Genomic DNA, 22,415 nt, shown 5'->3' with positions numbered 1-22,415 from the left:
GGTGATCAATCAAAAAATGTTTTTATTCTGACCCATGAGGATTTGAGCCTATTCATCAACGTGGAGAGCGCTGGCGGGCCGAAATCGGAAGGCGCGTCCGCGACTCGGGAGTAGAAACGCCAACTTCCAACCTTTCAACACTTCTGCACAACTCCGTCCAACGACACCCTCTGCACTCGTCCTGTCCTCAACCACCCTATCAATGAGCCTCTTTCATCCCAAACTCCAATACGCACTCGCACTTTCGAAAAGGCTTTCACATGCCTCTCCCTTAATTTATCCTGTGCCTCGTCCAAGGCTCCAGCTGGCCGAAAGAACAACGCGCAGCGACCACATCGATCCTTGGCGCAATTGCAGAACACCATGCGTTGGATATTGATGGCTTCTCCGATCTCGTACTCTGCCTAAGCTCCTTAATCTGAAGTCTTCAAACATATCTATGTGGCATATTGCACCGACCGCACGGGCGTGGTTGACGTGGCCCGTCTCGACAGCCGCCGTGCGGGTTTCATCCAAGGCCGGAGAGAACAAAACATCGTCCAGGAAGTTGATGAGGAATGTGCAGGGCTTGCGTGCGGCTGTACAATCTTGACACCTTGTTATTCTATCACACGTGGTGGTGGTGGTGCTGCTGCTGCCATCTACACCAATGTTGACCCTGAGAACCTCAGGACTTGGGATTAAGCCGACACTGAACACGTCATCCATCTACAAGAGCTATACTCCATATTAATCACGTATTAATGGCTTAATGTGCCTATGGAGCATGAATATATCCTTTGAAATGTTTGATACTGCTCTGTGCTCTTACCCTCCTAGGAAAACCAGCGATAGCCAAAGAACAACCCCCCGCTCAACTCCAGGTGCAATCCGACAAATCCTCGCGCGCACGATCACAGTTGGACTGGCCGGAGTGGGTATAGCACAGGCCAGCGACGCCCGCCGCCCACAGGGCCCCGCATTCCCACATCACAATCGCCAAGTCCCACAGCTCGCGGATTTTTTGGTCCTGCGGGTACGCGATCTCCGCCGCCAGCACCGCCCCCACGTATTCATTCTCCAGGGGGAGGTGGTCGTCCGTCCCGCGCACGTACGCGAGCACCGGCCGGACCAGGAGATCGGCCACACGCCGGGTTTGCGCCAACGGATTTGATGCCAGCAGTGCGTTGAAGCGCGCCTCGGCCGCCGCGAAGGCGCCTTCTCCGCGCTCGACAGGCGTGCCGCACGCGCGGAAGTGCTCTAGTGACGGTCGCGCGGTGGGAATGGTGGCCGCGATTGCCATGGCCTCGACACTCAGGTCAGTCCGGCCGAGGAGGGTAATGGGTCGGTGGCGGCAGTTGGCGAGCTGCCACCAGTGGGTGAAGAGGATGCACAAGGCGGCTGGGTTATAGGGGTCGTGGTCGTGATACCAGATCATGGCGCCCACCAAGCGCGAGTAAACCTCCGCCAGGGGCCCTTCATCCAGTGCTCACTGCGTCAATGTAGGTATGATATTGCTAATCTCGCCGCAGGCCAGGTCCGCGCCCAGATCAATCCAGTCATGTACCACGCAGCCCAGCCCCGCCATCGCGGCCATCTGCTCGCCGCCCCCGGAGTCGTAGTAGACATGGCAGAACACCGCGTCCGCGAGCTTGTAGCGGGCCAGCCGCGCCAAATCGTCCCAGACCACCATGCACGGCCGGGAGACAACCGTTGCGGTGTCCTCGATGATGGTCTTCTGGTGGAGACAGGCATAGTTGCACCCCTTGACGACGCGAATGTCGGTGATGTGCGGGCCCGCGGAGACGGCTGCCTCGGCGGTGGCCGCCACATCGGCAAAGGCGCCGGCTAGTTTCTCCGCCATGGCTGGGCTGTTCTTACCGATCGAGTAGTCGAGTACGAAGGCCGAGTCCATGATCGCCCAGAGGCCCGAGATCGACCCCCCATAGACGCCCCGGTTGTAGCCCACGGCCATGGAGAAGATGCTCGTGTTAAGCAGCGGGCCAACGCAGTTCTCGGCTGCCAGAACCTCGGTCGTGGCTGGGTCGAGCGAGAGCGCCACGCCACTCAGCTTGGGAGGTAGAGGTTTGCGAGCGACACACCAGGTGGGCATTGGAGCTGCATGAACTGCAGCGAACGGAAGGCGCTCCGTGACCCCCGTCGAGATCACCTTGTTCCGTGCTGCCAGGAGCACCGCGGCGTCCGCGAGCAGCTCTAGGGCACAGTCTACAGCGTCCGCCACGCGCGTGTTGCGCCCCCACGAGATGTTCGCCGCCGCAGTCAGGACGCCTCCGGTCTGCGGGGTGTCAGAACGACGGGCTAGGCTGATGGTCGTGACCAACGTGTCGGTTTCAGCGTGGTAGTGCTGGGTAAATTTACTGGACCCTGCCTCGACCGGACCGATGCCATGCGTCTTGAGCGACCAGCAGGGAGCGCCCAAGGGACACTGCATTGTTGACCCTTCGCCCAGCACATGGCTGGTGAACCACGTCGATGTAAGACAGACCGTCGCTGCAGGGTCTGCAGCCGACGCCTCGCCGGTGCGATCGCCCCAGTGTGAAACGACCGGCAGGCCATCAAAGGCGGGCGACCGACTGCGACCTCCACTAATCACCAGCCCTGGCACAAGATCTGACAAGGGCTGACCGGGATTCTGCTAGTCCCAAGGCAGTTGGATATCCTTCGAGCGAGCGAGAATCATGTCAATTTGGGCCTGGTCCATGCCAACAGACTTGCCGCCTGGCTTATGTCTAGAAATCATAGGCGAAGACCGTTTGATGTTGGACATGAAGTCGGTGGCGTCCCGACAGGACATTCGCGTGCTGAACGAAGGCTGTTCTTCGGCGCGCGGGTCGACCAGCCCCCCCGAGATCACCGCGTCCGGGAGGCTTTCTGTGCGGGCACTGTAAGGCATGATGAGTTGCTTGTGTATGTGACACGACGAAGCTACCGTGAGACCACTGCAATTATATTCTTTCCGACAGACTCTGGAAAGGACTTTGGTTTGGTCGTGGTACAGTACTCACCATGACGACAGAGGCTTGGGGTTTAAGAACCCTCGCAGAATGCTGTTTTGCCTAGTTGAATGCCTTTCGTATTAGCCTTGCGCAGCTCTTCAACCTCATAGGTGGGTGCTGAAATAATGACCCGGGGTTTGTCCACGTATCAATCAAAAGCAAACAACATGTCTCGGCCTCCGAAAAAAGGTCAGACATAATCCCTGTATCGATTGATAACTAAAAGCCAATCCAGCCAATTGGGAATACTGCCCATGGGGTTGTCTCGGCAGAGCTGCAGCTGAGACTTGCGATATGCATGTGTCTGCTCATATGTGACGATCGCATGCTGTGATTGACATCATATCTAATCACCTCCGCACGAAGGGCTACGCTATAGTCACACTATGCCCCTAATAATCATAGTGATCCAAGTCAGCTCGACTCAACCCATCCATCAACTCGTCTCTTTCCACAAGGGGTTACCTTGCTATTCGCCGGCTCTAAATTCCACAAGTAGATAAGATTCCTGACAGCGACCTGGTTTCTTCCATCGCAGGAAAACAGGGAACGAGTCGATATCTCTCTCTCTGACCAGGCCAAAGGCCCCTTCAGTTCTATAAATTGCTCACTGCTTGTTGCTATTCTACTGAGCTCTACACTCCCTGCCTCGCTACGGTTCGAACCGGGGCTGGACGCAACGCGCCCGCCGCACCAGCTCACCCCACAGTAAGTGTACAGAACACTTTGCACCCGCGTTGAACCCTAACACTCATTCCCAAAGTGCTCTCCACTGGACTCTCGTCATCTTGACAGAACAAGCATTCCTGCCCCCCGGTCACTTCCCCTTCGCCTTGCCCCCCGCCTCAGCAGAAAAGTCCCGACAGTGGTGTCGGGAGGCCGCGCTGAAGATCTGGAAGCTCGTCGAGGCCTACCAACAAACCTTCGCCCTCCGACGCGCGCAGTACGGCATAGCCTATGCGACGTATTGTGCCGTGGTCGTCATGCTCCAGCACACCCGCAGCGTCGACGAGGATGTGCACTGCATCCGTTTCTTCTGGTCCGCCTTGCTGGAGTACCAGAAAGGATGCTCGTATGGCCTGAAGCGACCGTTGAAATTGCTGAGGTCGCTCATGCGCCGGCTGGAGTCGGTGGCGAATCTCCTCGAAGCGGAGGACCGGGCGGCGGATGGGGCCGCGCCTGCTGGTGAGTAGGCCGCTGTCTCCATCTTCACTACCACACCTCTGAATCACTATCTAGTAGGGCTGGGCTCTATAGCGGATGTGGGTCTACATTGGCCACTGGAGGCTGAAGCATGGGATCCTTCGACGTTGGATGCTCTGCCGGACGAGTTTTTCCTGGCTGACGAGTCGATGTTCGGTATGTTCGGCGGATAAATGCGATGCGCAAGAGTTATAGGGTACGTGGTGTTAGTCCTTCATCTGTCCCGGCATTGGTATAGAGAGGGTTCAAACTATCATGTTGTGATCTGACATATCAAACGAATCTCTTTAGGATTGGAACGGCCAAGCGCCCAGACAAAAAGTGGAACTGCCAAGCATACTCAAATATGCCTAAGCTGGGACCTTGCGTGCCAAGCTTGCGTGCAATGCAAAAGGAGTCAACGCACGCAAGCTTATCCGGTTTCCCATGAGGATGTATAATAATGTCGAGCAGGGCGTGCTGAGGGCATTTTCCGGGTGACCTTCCTGAAGGCTCAATGGATTATTGTTGATTTAAGACTCGCAGAGCAACTCCTGGGCAGGGATTTTGGAGGCGCAATCTGGAAACAGGTGCGCCAAACATCCTTCGCCGCTGGCCGGTGACGTGCCCACTAACCACCTCTACACTCAAGAACATCCGGCACAGCGGTCCCTGTCTTCTGTTTCCCTGATCCACTCAGGAAAGTTACTCGAAAACTCAAAGAGGATACGGAAGATTTGCTCCACGTGACGTTCGGCCGGGCGTTTCAAGTCGTGGGAGGGACGTGGAGGCTTGTCGCGTCGATAGGTCAACAGGAGGTATATCATCGTTGCTATAGTCTGCTGTCTAACTTGATGGATAATGATTTTGCCTCCATGCCAAGGACCCGATTAGCGAACACCCACCAATGAGCTGCATCCATCTCTGGCTAACTTTCCCGGTGAGCATGCTCGTCCGGATTTTCCGGGGCCTCGGAGGACATGAACCCTATACGACTGACGTGAGCGTCGGCCCCGGAAGGGTCTATCCACTCCATCCTCAAAAACACACGAGTACAACACCGGTAATTAGACTACCCATGTCTTCAACATCTTATCCGTGCAATTGGATCGGAGTCCTATATCTCATTGCCGTTAAATATACTAAAGTACAAACGCACACGACCCATTAAATAAATGAATACTAAATCAAGGAATCCGCGTACCCCATATCCGCACCCTATGCTAGCCAGCAGAAAACAAAGAAAGAGATATGATTGCACCAACAAGCAACAGCAACATTATAGAGCTGACCACTACATAGTCTCAGGGTCTATTCATGCAACTATCTCACCGCCCAGCCGACGGTCCATCCCCGGACAGTTCGTACAAGTGGGTGCTCTTTCGCTTCGCGTCCTCCGGCAGCTCGTATCTCTGCCACATCTCCGGCCGCATCTCGGTCGGGCTGTGGGGCTCGCGCGGGGTGGGCGCGTTGGAGTCCAGCATCATCCCGTTGTGGTCCCGCTGAGCGCGACGCGACCGTTTGCGGACCAGCAGGAACGCGGCCGCAGCGAGGCTGATGGCTGCGACGGGGACGCAGACGCCGATTGCGGCCTTGCTGCCTGTGCTTAGCGAAGTAGAGGACTTGCTGGCGGGTGTTTGGGCCTGGGTGGGCGATGGTGTGGATGGGATGCTGGCGGTTTCTGATGTTGATGTGGCGACAGGGCTGGGTGTGGTTGTTACGGAGGCAGCTGGGGCGGCAGGGCTTGTGGTAGAAGTTGTAGCTGACAGGGTCGATGCTGTTGTGGTCGCTGGGAACATGTTAGTGGGATTCAATGGCACGGTTGAAGGACAAGAAAGGAGGTAAGTACATGTGCTGGCAGGCTGCACTGGTTCGGTCGTCGTTGTCGCGGTCGCATTGAACATGCAGTAGCTGTGGAAGACCTCCAACGCGGTCGAGACCTGATTCTCTGAGTTTGTCCCGCAATTGGATCCGACGCCGGAGGAGATGATGTGATTGAACTCGGAGGAGCTGGCGGTGCAGAAGCAGCTGTAGGATGTGTACTTGCCCCCGTCACCGCAGCCAGACACCATGTCCCGGACGACGCTGCTGAGCGGGGCGACGGCACATTGTGATAACGATGAGTAGTCTGCTACTTTGTTGATGTAGTAGGTTGTTGTGCACCGGGCTGTGATCGACAGCGATAATGCAAGAAGAGCGCGCAAATAACTTTTTCTGTTGTGGCTCGACATCGTGCTGTTGGGACTTTGCCTGGTCAAAACCAGGAAAAAGGGCTCAGTGGTAGGGACTGGAACATGGATGTGGGGGCGCCTTTTCTATATAAGGGTATGACAGGGAACGATGGATAAGAAAAAAACAAGGTGTTTGTTGGGGGCGATGGCCCCATCGCCAGCACGGGACAGTCGGGCTGTCTTCAGGATTTAGCAGTGAAGCCCTAAGGTCCGGACGAAAATGAAGGATCAACGCCATGCCCAGGCACGAGGCGTTGATTGGTCTTCCCAAAGCAGAAGCATGTTGCGATTGGTGGATCAGAGTCTTCAGCTGTCGACATGACTCGATCTTCAAATCCAGGGTTCTCCGGCTTGACTCGCATACTCTTACGACTCAGCTTTAGCGTAGCCCTGTGGAGACATTGTTGGCTACCAGCATACTAGGCCATTTTATTCCAGCAGTATAAATGGACTCGACCTCCGGGTTGAGAGCTACCACTCCAACAATTGCAGCTCAATACATCCTCGTGTACAGAACACTCGTCGGCAAAATGCGCGGTCTTACCTCGATTCCCCTAATAGCTTTGGCCGTTAGTGGCTGTGTCGGTTCCCCACTTAGCGACATCGGTCACAAAAGGGTAGGCTTGCAGTCTTAACACTGGCTTCTATAACCCGCTAAATCCAACCAGGAGTCGAACTTTTTGGGTGAAAGCCTGGGCATCAAGGCCGACTCCATGGTCAGCTATGATGGTATCTATTTCGGCTGGGCTCCCAATTACAGCCCCCGGGTCACCATGACCGACCTCAACGAGGCGACGGGTCAAAAGGGCGCCACGTGAGTGCGGTAAAAGCATTTTACGATTGCAAGGCTCACCTTCGATATAGCTACAATGTCTACTCACAGATCACCCAGGACAACGTGGAATCCGGGTCATATGATGGCAACGATCAATACCCGGTGGACGATATCATTGCCTCCGGGGCCGTTCTGATCGCTTCCCTGATGCCGAAGGTCGACTGGGAGGACATCACGCCTGAGCTGTGTGAATCAGTCGCTTCCTACTTCAAAGACACCTTCACCAGCAAGGGTGTCACCGTCTGGCTTCGCTATGCCCATGAAATGAACTACTACGCCGATCCTAATGTCGTGGTTTATCCTGGCGGCCGTAAGTACTTTCTCCCCAACATTTTCTTGGCAAGGGGCAAGCCTAACCGTTTGTGCCAAACGCCAGGTGACTACGCCGCCTTCAACCAGACCTGGAAAGATATGTATACAGCGACGGAGTCCAACGACATGATCTACATGTTCTGGTCGCCGAATGTGGACACGGACTCGGAACCCATCGCACCTTGGTGGCCCGGTAAGGAGTACGTCGACATCGTGGGAATGGACTACTACCCTGAAGGTGATGCTCTTCCGGACTTTGCCACAGCCTATGGAAGCTTCTACGACACCTATGCCAAGGGTTATAGCCTGCCGTTTGCTATCGCCGAGACCGGCACACAGCTGAACAACGGCGCCGCTACCACGGCCCAGAAGCAGCAGTGGCTGAAGAGCATCATTAATCCGTCGGAGGGACTGGGTGACTACAGTGAATACTATGTCAGCTGTACCTGGTTCGAGTATGGCCCACCTGCCAACAGCATCGACTTCTACATCGTGTACAATCAGACGGAGAATGCGGTGCTGGAGACCATCTCCAACACCGAGAATGGGCCCTAGCTATACCGGCGCTCGCATCCATAAGCCCTGTCAGGGTCTGTCGACAGATGAGTTCGCTTGGGTTTCGGAGTAGAATCCACTGATTACTGTGGGGCTGTGTATGTCGGAGAATATTGTTCAGTAGAGAAGATACAAGTTTGATACATATGATAAGGAAATACCAGTATACAGAACAATTGGGGCTCAGAGGAAACATTATACTTCTACCGTCTCGAACATAGAGAGCGAATCTCTGATGAAAAGCAGAATGTAGCACAAAAGCCACACGATTGCCCCTGGAACTGCCTATTGACTGGGCTACTGTTCCCTGGTTATAATACTGTGACGATATAGAATTGAGTCCGGCTTTTCCGCAGTGTGGGTGACACTCAGGCAGTTTCAGCCTTGCGTTGACTGAATTCACCTCAGTTCAGCCACCAGACCGTATGCAGATCTAATCAGAATGGGGCAGTAGTTGCCCAAACGGGAAACTGGTCTTCGGGGCCGGGCCCGGGCTATGGAGAGTTCCATGGCTCCGAATCCTTCAGGCACCGCGCTAGCAACATGAAGCCTGTTTCGGTTAGTCTCTTCGGGGTTTGAACGTGCATCGGGCGGAGTCTACCAGAAAGGTATAGTCCCAGGCACAATCCAGGCTGCCGGCATCAAATCTTACAATACGAACTGTGGCGGCCAGTCACTGAGTTGAAACAACATCACAATGGCAGTCAGATGCTCTTGGCAGCCTTGCGATTTCATGTCCGCATCGTCCGGCTGGAGACTGAGCCATCAAGCCATCAACAGCATGGCAAATGGTGTCGATAATGAATATAAAGTTGTAGGAGATTCGTGAAGTACTGAATTTGGGCTCGCATTGCTGTCTTACTACCACGATATAGAGTCTGATTCAACAATCACCCATCAGAATGCTAGATTGGAACATCCCAAGCAGTCAGTCGAGTTGCCAAGCACAGGGTCACAATGTGACCTGCGACTTCGCCCTGTACACCAATGCTACCGACCTGACCACTTCTCAAAAGCTGAGTCCAAACACGTCTATCACCGGGCCTGGGGTACATTGCTCAACCGTGCATAAGCTGAACAGTAACTGACCATATGCAGCTAGTCAAAGCCTTCATCATCACCTCAGTCGTGGCCATAGGAGCCGCCTTCGTCTTGCTCATCGACAAGGCTTGCATCTACTGGAACCAGTACAGAGACACAGACAACGCGATAAGAGAGTATGTACCAACCCTGCGAAGACCCGAAAAGGCTCACCACCTCGAACCCTCGCTAATGATACAACCCCCTAACAGAACGAGATACTACCGCCGCATCGCCCACACCATCGAGCAGCTCCTGCACACCCTCAGCGACCAACAACTCACAACCGGCTTCGCGCTGATCTTCGCCCTGAGCGAGCAAGCCTGCACCATCTCCGCCTATCACTACGACCTGGTCTGCGCGATGCTGCTCATGTCCTTCGTCACCCACCTCAACACCCTGGTCAGCATCCCCACCTTCATCCACAAGGGCAAGCTCCTCGCCCTCTACCGGTGCGCGGCCCTGATCACGCAGATCGTCCTCATCAGCATGATCTTCTCCGCCCGCAACCGCGCCGCCTTCCCCACCCGCCCCAGCTCGCTGGCCATCATGCCCGCCTGCTGCTTCATGAACATGAATGCCAGCGACTGGCTCGGCCTCGCTGACGCGGGGGAGTTCGTCACCCACCTCAACTCGACCAAAACCAATACCAGCGGGACGGAGATCTTTTCCCAGGCTGGGCGGTCCAGTGCGTTCGGGCAGTACATCGCTCTGATCGTTTTCATGGGCTTCACTGCTGTGATTGCCGGGGTCAACTGGCTGGAGGCGCGGGAGGTGGATCTGCACCGGTGGCTGCGCTGGGTGAAGCTGTTTCTGGCCGCGACGGTCTCGGTGGCGACCCTGGCGTTGACGGTCTGGGCGTACCAGACGTATAACTCGTTGCGGGCGGGGATGGAGATCGAGGAGTGGTATCGACTGGGCGAAGAGAAGACGGCGTGGACATTTGCGGAGATCGTCCCGCTGGCGCTGTTGGCGTCGACGTCGATCACCCTGGTGAAAGCATTGACACGTGAGTATTTTCTATGGACATAACATTGGTGATGGTTTGATTTGTTGCTAATGATGTTGTGTAGAAACGCTGGAAGGGGTGGGTGGACCGCGCTATGAGGGCTTGGTGCAGGTCGGGGTCAAGAGGGTAGCGGTCGAGGTGAGGGAAGAGAATTGATCTTGCGTCGGAGGCGTTCAGGTCTCCTCACTCATTCCCTTCCCAACGATGCAGCCAAAATGTGGGGCCATGATTCCTTGTTGTAGCAGGGCATCAGCGGGCTGTCCTGGAGCCATCGTACACTTTCATTTTCACTTCTCTCATCTCTTCCGAGTTCTTCCGATCAAGCAAGTACACCGCATCCTCAACACGTGCGCTAAAGACTCCATTTCCACTCCACCTCCTCTTCCTGTGGATGGTTATACCTCACCACAAAGGCATCTGCTCATGGATCCAGTATACCACGTCAATGGGCAATGTTCAGAGCACGGGGCTCCGATACTGTAGAGCAAAGATCAACGTAGACTGACGCAGGTGGCTTATTCACCTCCGATGCACCCTCCCTCCCAGGTCGGAAGGATGCCAACCCCTGAAGATGGCAAGCAATCAGACAGAAGACGAAAGGACTCGGCCGGGACCCTGCCGATAGACCGAACCAAGGCTACCAAGCACCCTTGGCTTGGACCCCTTCAGGAAGCTTAATCGCTGGGCACGTCCGCCATGTGGCTCTGCCAGCCGTTATCGGCCATTTATATAGGGCTGGGCTATAGCCCCGGTGCTCCACTTCGAGCATGCTGATTGGACAATCATTACATAGCGTGCTGAGCCGAATCCACTCGCGGAGAAGAAGAGGACGCACAGCCCCTCGCAATCATGGCTCAATAGAGTATGCAGTATGCAACACTTGAACAGTATGCATCATCGCCAGGTTGAATATGTTGCCCTTCGAGATGGAGCCAAGTTCGAAACGAATATAATTCGAACTTCTCCCCTCTCCTACCCAGAGGTCTCAAAGCACAGAAACCATCAAATGACATTCATCCCCAAACATGGCCCGCTACGAAGACGGCTACGACCCGCATGACGGGTACAACGTCAACGCCTTCAAACACCAACCCATCCACCTGCTCGCGATCGGCAAAGTCGTCAAGCTGATCGCCACGCCCTTCGGACTCGCCAGCGAAGCCATCAACGAGCACCGGATCAAGAAGGCCAAGCACGAGAACGATCCCGTGCTAGTCCAACTGTCGCCGCAGCACGCCGACCGACTGATTGCGAGCGGGCATGCGCTCCCCGCCGACGAGGACGAGGAACCCACGCATACCCTCGTCCATGACGATGGGGTCGACCACGACGAGCAGGACTGGGCACTGGATGAGATGATGACCTCTGATGAGGAAGATGAGGAAGGTAGCAACAACAACAACGACACCCACGGGAACCAAACAGCAAGAGCAGCGACAACCACCCGCAAGAAGCTCCCCTTCCCCGTGATTCTCCCGCAGCGCCGCCCGCGGTCCAAAACCCGCGGGTTCGTGCGCGCCTACACCCCCGTTCTGCAGAATGCGGGCGTCGATCAGACCACCTTTCTCCGGTTCTTAAAGGATCTGCACACGCATGCGCAGGCGTCGCCTGTTCTGGAGGTCCTCAGTATCGCTGCCGGGGTCGCGGGCATCTATCCCGATCTGCTGGTTGCGGGCGTAGCGCAGGCGGTGCAGATTGCTGCCATGGCCGGGCGGGAGATGCAGGAGCGGTGGCGGACGAATAGATTCCTAGATCAGATGAATCGAGAGCTCTTCATGCCGCGCGGCTTGTATGTGTTGATTGTGCAGTATGAGTCTACATCCCGGGAAATACGGAGGTAGGGACAAAGACGGTGGATCTGGGGGCCCAGGCGGTCGCCAAATACGGTGGTTCTTCCGGCTCTTCTGCGGAGGGTAAGGGGGAAGAAGGGTGGAAGGAGAAGGCGACGAAGCGGCTCCGTGAAACGAGTGGGACGACTCGTGGCGAGGCGGAGATGCGGTTCATGTGTGCCCCGTTGGTGTTTCCAGAGATCGAGCGGGTGGCGCGTGAGATGATCGACGAGTATGCGCAGGGCAGGGAGTCCGCCAGCAACGCGGCGCTCAGATTCAAGGATAAGGCCAAGGGCACGGGCAAGTGGCTTGCCGACTATTTTGACCGTCGCGCACAGGCCGACTTTGTAATAAGTTCTGAGGCAGCCGTTGCTTTGGTTTTCACCCGCCGACTGATACGACGGTCACGTAGGCATTCAACAATCCTAACTCAACACTCGTGAAGGCCATGGGCGATGCAGCCCCACAGTTCAAGTCTAAGTTGAGTGACCCGAATGATCAACGAAACAAACACCTGGCTACCCTCACCACCGGGGGAAAGCTGCGAGCAGAGCCGTGAGTTTTCATCTCGGCAGTGTTCATGTGGTTAGAGTGATCTCATCTGACTCTGACAGGCTCCGTGCGAAGCGGAGGTGGGAAAAGGCGCAGCGCAAACTGGACGAGCAAAGGGCTCGGGGCTTGAGGGGAAAGCCCCAGAAGCGCCTGTTACAGGAAAACGTGTTGTACCTCATGGTGGTGAATATGCCCACAGAAGCTGAGCTCGAGAGGGCAAAACAAGATTTGCAGGCAGCGGCAGTCTTGAAAGAAAGATTGTGAATGCTTTGTCTTTTCACTTGCGTACGCTTCAAATACTTCCCGGGAGACAATACACCCACCCCCTCTTCTAAATTCGATGTTCGTTGGTTGTTCGATCAGTGGTGAATGTTCTAGGATTCCGATGGTAGATATCTTCCCTGTCAAGCTCAAGTACAACTTGCCACTAATGTCATATCTATCTCCAAGCCTAGCGACTGAATGGTTTATCTGAAGCTTTTCGAACCCCTAGCGAACACCAAGTTATCTCTTTGAGTTGGAACTAGAAACTGTCAGCAAGCCTGCCATGGAAGGTTGTGGATACGTTCCAGGGTCTAAAAGTAGTTTAGCGCGCTTAACACAAAAGGCGGTCTATTCAGGACTGGCACAGCAATACCTGAAAGAGATTCCAAGTCACTTAGACTATTATTATTATGCATTCCTATCTTAGCACTAAGAAGTCACGTGTAAATCATGCCGACATTAGAGCGGAAAACCTGAACCTGCCATGGCAGCTTTGCTGACAGACTCTATTGATGCAATTGATTTGGGAGTCGGGTCGAGCCGCCCAGCCGACGAGAAGCCGAGACGCGCTGTACGCAGTAGACGCCGCCAATGCCCTTTCTGTTGGCATTGAAAGTACGCAGCACAGTGTACGAAATCCGACATGATTGACCTCGTGGCCATGCCTCCATGACTACAAATGACACGTCTCCGAGTCTCCTAGTAGTCAGGCTTTCAGATCATATTGATATACTGGCTCAACACCAAGATTGCTGGTTGCTACTGCGTAGATATCACGGTCTTGGCGGCCGCAATGAGCGTCTCGGATCTCCGGCGGAATCCGGAGGGCATCATCCCTGCACCAGTTCATATGATTTTCGGTCAATTTCTGACTCATCGAGTCCAGCACTTCCAGATAGTTACTGTCCCTTGCTTGGATTAATAAGGCGCGACTGATGCAAGATACTGTTATTAGCGCTAGAGCAGCACGTCATATCGAGGACGATAAGCGCGTTTGACACAACAAAACCCCAGCCGATCGCCGACACTCTTCTTCCCCCAACAACCACCCATTCTGTCCCTCTGTCCTTTTTCAGACACAGTGATAAACATAAATCCCATCAATTGAAGAGCAACATCCCAATGGGCCAACCGGCTGAACTTGGCCGGTCTCCACCGCCGCCCAGCTTCAGACGACGGGGCGTGTATCTCATCCCCGCAATGATCATCTTCCTGTGGACCCAGTTCGCCCTCTTCCCTCGACTGCTATCCTCGGACCACTCGGCAACGCAAAAGCTGTCGCAGCACCGTCTGGAGCAACTAGAACATCATCTTCAAGCATGTTCTGCGTTGCACCGCCCGCCCGTTGAATACGAGCAGCCGACAGGGCTCAATCGAGGCAACCCACGTTGGAGCGCCAAGACGGGGCAGAGCCAAGCGGTTGTTCTGCGCAACGCGACCCTCTTCGATGGCGACCACACCCTCGACCACCCCGTCGACATCACCTTCCACAGAGGCATCATCACACACATCATTCCTACCGCTCAACATGACTCGATGCCCGAAGTCCACGAGGCCCTCGTCCTCGACCTCGAAGGCCGATTCGTCACCCCGGGACTGGTGGACATGCACTCGCACCACATCGCAGGCTCCAGCCCGGACGTTCACGCGGTCGAAGATGTCAACGAGGTACACCCGGATTTCGGCCCGCTGACCCCCTACGTAAGGGCCCTGGATGCCTTGAAAGCCTACGACCCGGTCGCTGCGATCGTCGCCTCCGGTGGCGTCACCTCGTCGCTGATTCTGCCTGGCTCCGCCAACATCATGGGCGGCGAGGCCGTGCCCGTGAAGAACGTCCGGCGTGACGAGGCCGGGGAGGAGCTGGTGGAAGAGCTCCTGCTCGAGCATGGCGTGCCCAAGGAGGAACGACGGCGGTACATGAAGATGGCCTGTGGCGAGAACCCCAAGGACGTCTACGGCCACACGCGCATGGGAAACGCATTCCTGTTCCGCAAGCAGATGGACAGTGCGCGACAGCTTCTTGTCAAGCAGGATGACTGGTGTCTGGCCGCCGCCGCGGCCTATGAGACGGGCGATGAGCGGGCGATCGCGGACCTCGTGAAGGACGGAGGCTTGCCGACTGATATCGCGTTGGAGTCATCGGTCGCGATGCTGCGCGGGCAGGTGGGCATTAACATTCATTGTTACGAGAGTGAGGACATCGAGGCCATGCTTCGCCACAGTGAAGAGTTTGGGTTCCGTATCCAGGCTTTCCATCACGCGCTGGAAGCCTGGAGGGTTCCAGACACGATTAAGAACAGTGGCCAGTAGGTGAACCGTGTTCTTCATCACTGAACGTTGTGGCTGAGCTGAAGCAGGAACATCACCGTCGCCACATTTTCGCACTTTGCGCATTACAAGCACGAAGCATACGATGCTACCCTCTATGCGGGCAGAATTCTCACTGAACATGGGGTCCCGGTGGCCTATAAGTCGGTAAGCTAGGACACCTTACGGAGTTGAGACTTTTCAATGGCTCATCGAATTCGTCAGGACGGCTCGAATGAGTTTCTCAACGCAAAGTATCTCCTGTAAGTCGATACAACTATGCTACACGTACCCGGGGCTCACCTGCAGCAGATCTCAAGCCGCAGAAGCGCACTCTTTCGGTCTCCCCGAGGCTCAGGCCCTGCAGTCTGTGACAAGTATTCCCGCCCGGTCCCTGGAGCTGGCCCACCGCATCGGCTACGCCCGACCGGGCTACGACGCTGATCTGGTCGTCTGGGACTCGCACCCACTCGGCAACGGCGCCACGCCTCTACAAGTCTACATTGATGGACGCGCCACTCTCAACACGACCATTGACCAGGCCAAGTCCATCCAAACTACACTGTGTGCCCCCTCAAGCCGTCAACGGCCGATCCTCACCGAGAGAAGCTCAGTGTGCGCCCAAGCCTCCCGCGCAGACGGCAACCTCATCATCACGGGCATCACCAAAGCCCTAATCCCCGACCTCCACCCGCAGTCCAACGCGGACAACCTCACCCTCGTCCTCTCCGCCGGTCGCATTGCCTGCCTCGGCCCCGCAAGCGAGTGTCTCGCCGCCGCCGCCGCCGCCGCCGCCGCCGACAGCACAGCAATCCACCTCCAAAACGGCCACATCCTCCCCGGCCTAACCGCCGTAACCACCGGCCTGGGCCTTCAGGACATCATCATGGAGCCCTCCACGGGCGACGGTATTGTGTCAGGGTCAACACCCAAGACCATCATCTATGCGAAACACGGCCTCCACCCGGGGGGGAGCAAGGACCTCGCACGCGCGAAACTGGGGGGCATCACCACCGCCATCACCGCCCCGCTCGTGACGGCCGACGTCCCCGTCTTCCTGCGCGGAGTCTCCGTCGCCTTCAAAGTGAGTCCCAGCTCGACCAACAACATCCCAGCCGATGAAACCAGCACCAGCGAGTCGGAAACCCTCCTCGACCGCGCAATCCTCCAGCCAGACGTAGGCCTGCACATCCACATCGGCCAAATCGGCAAGACCGCAAGCACGCCCACCATCTCCTCGCAGATCGGCCTCCTCCGCCGCTTGCTCGCAGGAAGTCACCACCCCTCCTCCTCCCCCCCTTCCTCCTCCTCGACTGAACAACACCCCCAAGACACAGAAGTGTACACCCAGGTCGCGAACGGCACCCTCCCGCTAATCATCCACGTCCTCAACCACCACGACATCCTGCACCTGGTGCAGCTGAAGCGCGACTTCCCGGCCACCGACCTCATCCTCTTCGGCGCGACCGAGGCGCCGCTCGTCGCGCGCGAGTTGGCCGCCGCCCGCGTCCCGGTGCTGTTCACGGGCCTCCGTCCGAACCCGGATACGTGGGAGGTGAAGGACGCGGTGGTGGGCGATCCGCTGACTCAGGCGGGATTGAAGGTGCTGCTCGAGGCTGGAGTGAAGGTCGGGTTGGCGCAGGCCGGGTGGAGTGATTCCGGGATTCATAATCTCGGGGTCGATGCCGGGTTTGCGGCCAAGGTGGCCGGGCTGTCGGAGCAGAGGGCGGTGGATTTGGTGAGTCGGGAGGTGCGCGAGATTTTGCGTTTGGATGTGGGCAGTCGTGCGGGTGTTGAGGGGGGTGGGGGTGGGGGTGGTGACGGTGGTTATGGAGGGGATTTTGTGGTGTATGAGGGGAATCCGTTGGAGTGGGGGGCGAGTGTGGTTTTGACGGTTGATGGGGAGAGAAGTGCTGTTGTCGAGTGTTGGCCGGACGCTTCTTAGGGTGGTTGGATTTTCTGACGGCCTGTGGATGGTTCTGGGATATAAGGCATAAACACTGGTTATTATTGTTCACTGTAACGACGATATCTGTCTAGCATAGTCTAGTAACGGCCGTTGAGTGCTGCTTCCCAAACTATTGCCGACTCCTGCATTGTGAACACAAAGTCTAAAATCAATACTATACAATTCGAAGTAAAGCTAAATCCCATAACCAACTAAAATATCTCCAAGCCTATTTCCAACCCCATTAGAGAAGAAGAAACCGCATAGACAAAGCACCTACGCCGGCACCGTGGTAATGGTGGTCGTATACGAGGTGGCGGTCATGGTACACAGCCGCTCGCACTCGAGCTGGGCGTTCTCAAAGACCTGCCGCTGGCACGCGGCATGGGCGCGGGGCAGACCGGGACACGAGGCCATGCCGAACGAGATGATGTCGGAGACGCACGAGTAGTAGTCGCCGCCCTCGCACAGGTTGCTCAGCACCGAGGTGGCGATCGTCGCCGTCTGCGTGACCGTCACCGACTTCTCGGTGGTGCTGGAGCCGGCGCAGAAGGTGAAGTCGTAGCCCGCGTAGTTGGTGGTGGTGGAGGACTCGCAGGCGATGACGTCGCCCCAGAAGTCGGTCGAGGTGAAGGGATAAGGGTTGTTGTTCTGGGTGGTAGGTGGCGCGGTGCTGGAGGTGCTGGAGGGGAGGGCCGTGTAGCCGCAGAGACCTGCGGAGCCCCCGAGGGTCGGCAGGTACCCGTCGTAGCCCGGGCACACGCAGTTGGTGTCGGAGCTGCCGGAGTCCGGGTCTTGGTGCGGCGTGCAGCCTAGGGTTGGGGAGCTGTTGGCTCCGGTGGTCGTGGCGGTCGTGGTGCTGGGCTGTCCGGCTGTGGCCGTGGGCCCCGTCGTGGTCGTCGCTGCCCCGGGAGCGGCTGTGGCTGTTCCGTAGGCGCTGTAGATGGACCATGCGGCATCCCAGTCGGCGGTGTAGATGTCGTCGTTGTAGTCGTCCCACGGCTCGACGCCTCCGAGGAGCACGGGGGCGGCCGAGTAGATGTCCGAGGTTGTGGTGGCGGTGGTGTCGCAGCCGACCACATCTGCTATCGTCAGTCGGTGAAGCTATGACATAGATCACAGTATTTGGCTTACCCTTGCACGAGGTAGAGCAGGAGCTCGTAGAGGCCTGGGTCACGCAGGCCACGTTGCAGGAGCTGTAGGTCGAGGTCTCGCATTCCTCGTCCTCGTCGCCCGGGGTGCCGGTGGGCACAGGTTTCGGTCTGTTAGGGTCATTGCCGTTTTTGTTCGGCGCTGCAGATTGGATTGTCAGTTAGTCAGGCGAAAAGGGCATCGTACAAAGCTTTGAATAAACAATGATACGTACATTTACCTCCTCCGCAGTTAGTCCAGCAATGCTCACAAACATTGAAGATGGCGTTCAAGCCTCCCAAGATCCCCTCATGGCAGCTCTCACCACACACGGCCCTGTTGGTACACTTGGGCTTGGGTTCGCCACGGTGGTGCGTGACGTGGTGCGTGCCTCCGGGGGGGATGATTATCCCAACAGCCGTGGTTGTGGACGAGGTCGTTGTCTTTGTTGGCTCGGTCGCTGAAGTGGGCACGTCCGATGGGACGGTCGTGCCGGGCCAGGGAGGGGGGTAGAAGGGTACCACGGTGCTTGAGTAGATGCTTCCGTTGTAGGTCATGGCCGGCCAGGTGATGTTGAATGCGGTCTGGATGATGCTGGGCTCCGGCGTGATAACGGTGGAAGTTGTGCCGTTACCGATCGGGACGTTATAGAAGGGCACGATAGACGTCACCACATCCGGGATGGTGATTGTGGAAGTGGTCGTGGACATGATATATGAGGTGGTTGTGCTGATGGTCCCGTTGTATGTAAAGGTATACGGCACCTGATACCCAACACCGATCTCGGTTGTCAGGGTCGGATAGACAAAGGTCGTGGCCGAAGACAAAGTGGTGGGCGGCAGCACGTAGGTGCACGGGGGATAGCATTGGACAATAGTGTCATTGTCTGACTCGGTCCAGATAATGGGGTCAATGTAGACAATGCCCGAATCGTTGCCGTTGGACCCGATATTTGAGCCGCCGGTGGAGAGTGCCAGCCACGCGGCAATCTCGCTGGTGAAGCCGTTGCGCGTCGTGTCGTTGAACATCAGCGGAGCAAGGCTGCCGTCTGGGCTTACGATCTGCTCGTTACCCTTGGTAAACAGGTTGTAGATGTACAGTCCATCGGCGTAGTTGGTCTCGACAAGGGCCAGCTGGCAGGTCTCCGTGTCGATGCAACCCTCATCATAGTCCTGGAAGAAGGAATAGAATCCGGCCGAGTAAATTAGTACATCAGTCGAGTTGATCACCCGCAGAGCCCAAGCCCCTCTGCAGGAAGAGTCGTCTTCGTCGCAGTTGTCATAGGTTGGATCCGAGGCAAAGTTACCCACCCCAGCCGTGTATGGCCCTGTGGCGTCGGGGGAAGGCTGGTAGTAGGGAGTCTCGGTCTGCATGTGTCCCAAGTAGACGTTGGCCGCATTGGCCAGCTGGTACTGGTACATCTGCGCGTGCTCACTGGCGGTGCCATACAGCCAGGTCGGGCCCTGGGATTCGATCAAGAACCCACGACCCACGTAGACGGAAACATCAGTCTGCACATTCAACGGGATTCCGGCAGTGCTCTCGGATGCAGCCGCGTTCAACTTGCTATCGAGATCGTGATCAGCCACCCAGCCCCAGACATTCTCAAAATAGCCGGAAGCAGACGAGGTGACATGCATCAAGAGAGCAGCTCCCATGCAGTCCTTGCTAACTCCGGCTCCGGTGGGGCAGTTATCCAGCCCTAAGTCACTGGCAGTGGTACCTCCGACGCGGAAGTGGCTGTCCCACATGGCAGCGCTACCCTGGGTGCTTTCGTGGACGTTCCATTCCACCAAGACAGCACCAGCCGTAGGACCCTTGACCGTGAAAAGCATATCTGTGATCTCGATGACACCCTCATCACCTTCCTCACCGACCTGGACCATGACCTTGGGGCTCTCCTCGTCCTCGAAGGCAGACCCCGTGCCCATGATCTGACTCCATCCAGATCCAATGATCTTACTTCCAACCGGCACCTTGACGGTATCTTCCACAAGATATACACCAGCAGGGAAGTACACCACGGAGCCCACATTGCTCGCTAGGAGACTGTTGATTGCAGCCGTCTGATCACCGGTTCCATCATTGGAGATTCCATTGCTGGTTGCGACGATCGGGGTCTCGCTCTCATACTGCGGCTTGGCCCGGCGATAGTAAGCCCCCGAGCTGTCGAGGAGGGCCTCCGGTTTCTCCGGCGCGGGATCAAGGAAGCCGGTCTGCTTGCCACCGGAGCCATCAGGCAGGTAGCGGTAGCCCATGGACCAGGAGTTGAAGTACAAGGCGTCGGTGGACCCTTCAAGGATGGTGTCGCCTCCGCTGATCATGACCACCGCAGCGGAATTCTCGACCAGCAGATTGTCCAACACGATATGGGGCTGCCAGCCATCCTTCTGTGCCACCGTAATGCCGTAGGGCACGCCGTTGAAGTGAGAGTCAACGACCGAGATCGACCCGGTTCCCTGGTCGCCGGTCCCCGAGTACTCGGTAGCATCGATGGCGATGTAGCACGACAACACGTAGATGTTCTTCCAGTTGATTCCCCAGTTCCAGACGGACTTGATCGCCGTCAGGCAGGAGGTGAACTGCAGGTTGATCGCGGTGAATTGCTGCGAGCCCGCGAGGAATCCGATGTTTCTGAATAGTTCCTTCGTGTTAGCAGAGTATGAGAAAAGCAAGGAATTATGCAGCACACTCACCCTCCCGTAAATGTCAGATCCGAGACCATTCCTCCACTGCCATTCTCCATGTAGATCCCCACAGCCGTGGCAGCTTGGCCAGCAGCGGAAACGGCCATCTTGAAGTCACAGTTCGTGATACTGGTGGCCTGGCCGACCTGCCAGTGCACACCGGCCGGCACGTAGGTCTGGTTGTTGTCGGTGTTGGTCCAGTTCATGCTGGTCATGTCGAAGACAAAGTTGCGGATCTGGCGGTAGAAATTGCTCTGGTTGATGTACCACTCCGAGCCGTTTCCCCCGGGAATGTAGAAGTCCGAGTCAAACAGGGCAATTCCCGTGAAGTTCTCCGATCCCTGGATGACCGGCTTGCTGTTCGGATTACCGACGAACTGGGTATAGTAGTACTGCACGATCGGCGTGCTGATGAGATATGTGCCCGCGGGGAAGTAGACCACGGCGCCCAGCGTGGAGGAGGAGCCACAATCCTCGCCGCAGCGCAGGGTGGAATCATCGGAGGCGCTGAAGGAGGCGACCGCGCGGTTGATGGCCGCCGTGTCGTCGGTGACGCCGTCTCCGACGGCTCCAAAGTCCATAACGTTCCGGAAGAACTGGTATCCGGACGGGGCAAAGGGGGAGGAGCCATCTGATCCGAGACTCGATAGCCAGTAGTCGTCAGTCGAGCGACGAGCGTGGTGCATCTTTGCATCGGCCGTGGCATTGAGCGGCGTGAGGACCGGGCCAGTCATTGATCCTTGGTCCGGCGCACTTCCGAAGAAGTTGTTGACATTATCCCGCATGTATGCGGGCGGCGGCTGTTGCATTGGATTAGTCTCGCGTCCTTCTTTCTCGCGGTGGCAGCAGGCAACCTACTTGAGGTGATCCGGGAGGCAAGGGCGGGCTGGTTCCCACCGGCTTGCGCGGAATCGAGACGGTCGTCGCAGGCCCTCCTCCCATTGTAAAAGCGTGACTAGAGGCAGCCAGATGTGACGACTGTTGTCGCTCGTGGCGCTGATGGAAGTGCCCATGGCTATTATGCGTATGCGCAGAGGCCGATGTAACACATTGCGCTCCGAGCCACAGGAGGCCCAAACTGTGAAATGACACCATGGTGCCTGTGCGGAGGTAATTCGCAGTGACTACCCATGATGATCGAGGGAGAAAGGTGTCAATAAATGCGACAACAAAGACGGTGGTTCATGGTTAGTCCCCCTGTGCGATACAAGTCAGGGGGAGAGGGTCCGAATAGTCCTGAAGTGTGCTTCCTGCATACAAGCCTTGAGAGGCTGCATCCGATGAGATGCAGCAACACTCGGCTCGTGCAAAGACTTAGTAACTAGGATTTGTTAGTGGAAAGAGTGGATCAACAGCAATCACACAGGGAATCCTTCTTCGGACATGGCCTCATTTGGGAAAGGTTAGGTGACAGGGGGGGGAGCATTCTGGCCCGACTCATTTCCCTTATCAGAGCCGCATCGAACCCTGAAGGGCATCCAGACGAGCGGTCCCTGC

General features: G+C 56.6%; 8 protein-coding genes across 8 annotated transcripts; 5 read left to right on the top strand and 3 right to left on the bottom strand.

Moving 5' to 3' along the window:
• Positions 1-853: 853 nt before the first annotated feature.
• BO72DRAFT_474218 (uncharacterized protein) lies at positions 854-2,972 on the bottom strand (the record flags this gene model as incomplete). Its single annotated transcript, XM_040947245.1, has 4 exons — positions 2,708-2,972; positions 2,359-2,632; positions 1,547-2,268; positions 854-1,441 (listed from the first exon to the last, which is right to left on the bottom strand). The coding sequence occupies exons 1-4, from the start codon at positions 2,891-2,893 to the stop codon at positions 854-856; spliced, it is 1,770 nt and encodes a 589-aa protein (XP_040805999.1). The 5' UTR covers positions 2,894-2,972.
• A 191-nt stretch (positions 2,973-3,163) lies between these two features.
• BO72DRAFT_454795 (uncharacterized protein) lies at positions 3,164-4,372 on the top strand (the record flags this gene model as incomplete). Its single annotated transcript, XM_040946200.1, has 4 exons — positions 3,164-3,185; positions 3,630-3,704; positions 3,792-4,181; positions 4,236-4,372. 4 exons carry the CDS (start codon positions 3,164-3,166, stop codon positions 4,370-4,372), a joined length of 624 nt encoding a protein of 207 aa, XP_040805998.1.
• A 1,056-nt stretch (positions 4,373-5,428) lies between these two features.
• On the bottom strand, positions 5,429-6,632 carry BO72DRAFT_137514 (uncharacterized protein). The gene has a single exon (XM_040939144.1). It carries the CDS (start codon positions 6,407-6,409, stop codon positions 5,507-5,509), a length of 903 nt encoding a protein of 300 aa, XP_040805997.1. The 5' UTR covers positions 6,410-6,632; the 3' UTR covers positions 5,429-5,506.
• A 307-nt stretch (positions 6,633-6,939) lies between these two features.
• Positions 6,940-8,111, top strand: BO72DRAFT_454793 (glycoside hydrolase; the record flags this gene model as incomplete). The annotated part of the gene is made up of 4 exons (XM_040946199.1): positions 6,940-7,026; positions 7,078-7,223; positions 7,274-7,554; positions 7,621-8,111. The coding sequence occupies 4 exons, from the start codon at positions 6,940-6,942 to the stop codon at positions 8,109-8,111; spliced, it is 1,005 nt and encodes a 334-aa protein (XP_040805996.1).
• A 902-nt stretch (positions 8,112-9,013) lies between these two features.
• On the top strand, positions 9,014-10,645 carry BO72DRAFT_523868 (uncharacterized protein; the record flags this gene model as incomplete). Its single annotated transcript, XM_040949811.1, has 4 exons — positions 9,014-9,160; positions 9,210-9,328; positions 9,404-10,200; positions 10,265-10,645. 4 exons carry the CDS (start codon positions 9,014-9,016, stop codon positions 10,354-10,356), a joined length of 1,155 nt encoding a protein of 384 aa, XP_040805995.1. The 3' UTR covers positions 10,357-10,645.
• Positions 10,646-10,977: 332 nt separating this feature from the next.
• Positions 10,978-13,214, top strand: BO72DRAFT_511472 (uncharacterized protein). The gene is made up of 4 exons (XM_040949407.1): positions 10,978-12,002; positions 12,038-12,376; positions 12,442-12,584; positions 12,644-13,214. Exons 1-4 carry the CDS (start codon positions 11,226-11,228, stop codon positions 12,843-12,845), a joined length of 1,461 nt encoding a protein of 486 aa, XP_040805994.1. The 5' UTR covers positions 10,978-11,225; the 3' UTR covers positions 12,846-13,214.
• Positions 13,215-13,754: 540 nt separating this feature from the next.
• On the top strand, positions 13,755-17,274 carry BO72DRAFT_419853 (uncharacterized protein). Its single transcript, XM_040942681.1, has 5 exons — positions 13,755-15,151; positions 15,203-15,320; positions 15,378-15,415; positions 15,465-16,942; positions 16,988-17,274. The coding sequence occupies exons 1-5, from the start codon at positions 13,968-13,970 to the stop codon at positions 17,095-17,097; spliced, it is 2,928 nt and encodes a 975-aa protein (XP_040805993.1). The 5' UTR covers positions 13,755-13,967; the 3' UTR covers positions 17,098-17,274.
• A 663-nt stretch (positions 17,275-17,937) lies between these two features.
• BO72DRAFT_511463 (glycoside hydrolase family 55 protein) lies at positions 17,938-22,019 on the bottom strand (the record flags this gene model as incomplete). Its single annotated transcript, XM_040949406.1, has 5 exons — positions 21,777-22,019; positions 20,928-21,718; positions 18,467-20,865; positions 18,235-18,393; positions 17,938-18,185 (listed from the first exon to the last, which is right to left on the bottom strand). Coding segments are annotated over exons 1-5 (3,834 nt in total), but the record flags the coding sequence as incomplete, so codon positions are not given.
• Between the last annotated feature and the right edge of the window lie 396 nt (positions 22,020-22,415).

The sequence above is a fragment of the Aspergillus fijiensis genome (genome assembly GCF_003184825.1).
Source record: "Aspergillus fijiensis CBS 313.89 unplaced genomic scaffold BO72scaffold_3, whole genome shotgun sequence".
Classification (NCBI taxonomy): Eukaryota; Fungi; Ascomycota; class Eurotiomycetes; order Eurotiales; family Aspergillaceae; genus Aspergillus; species Aspergillus fijiensis.
The sequence above is the reverse complement of the archived record's forward strand: the minus strand, read 5'-3'. Positions and strand labels throughout refer to the sequence as shown.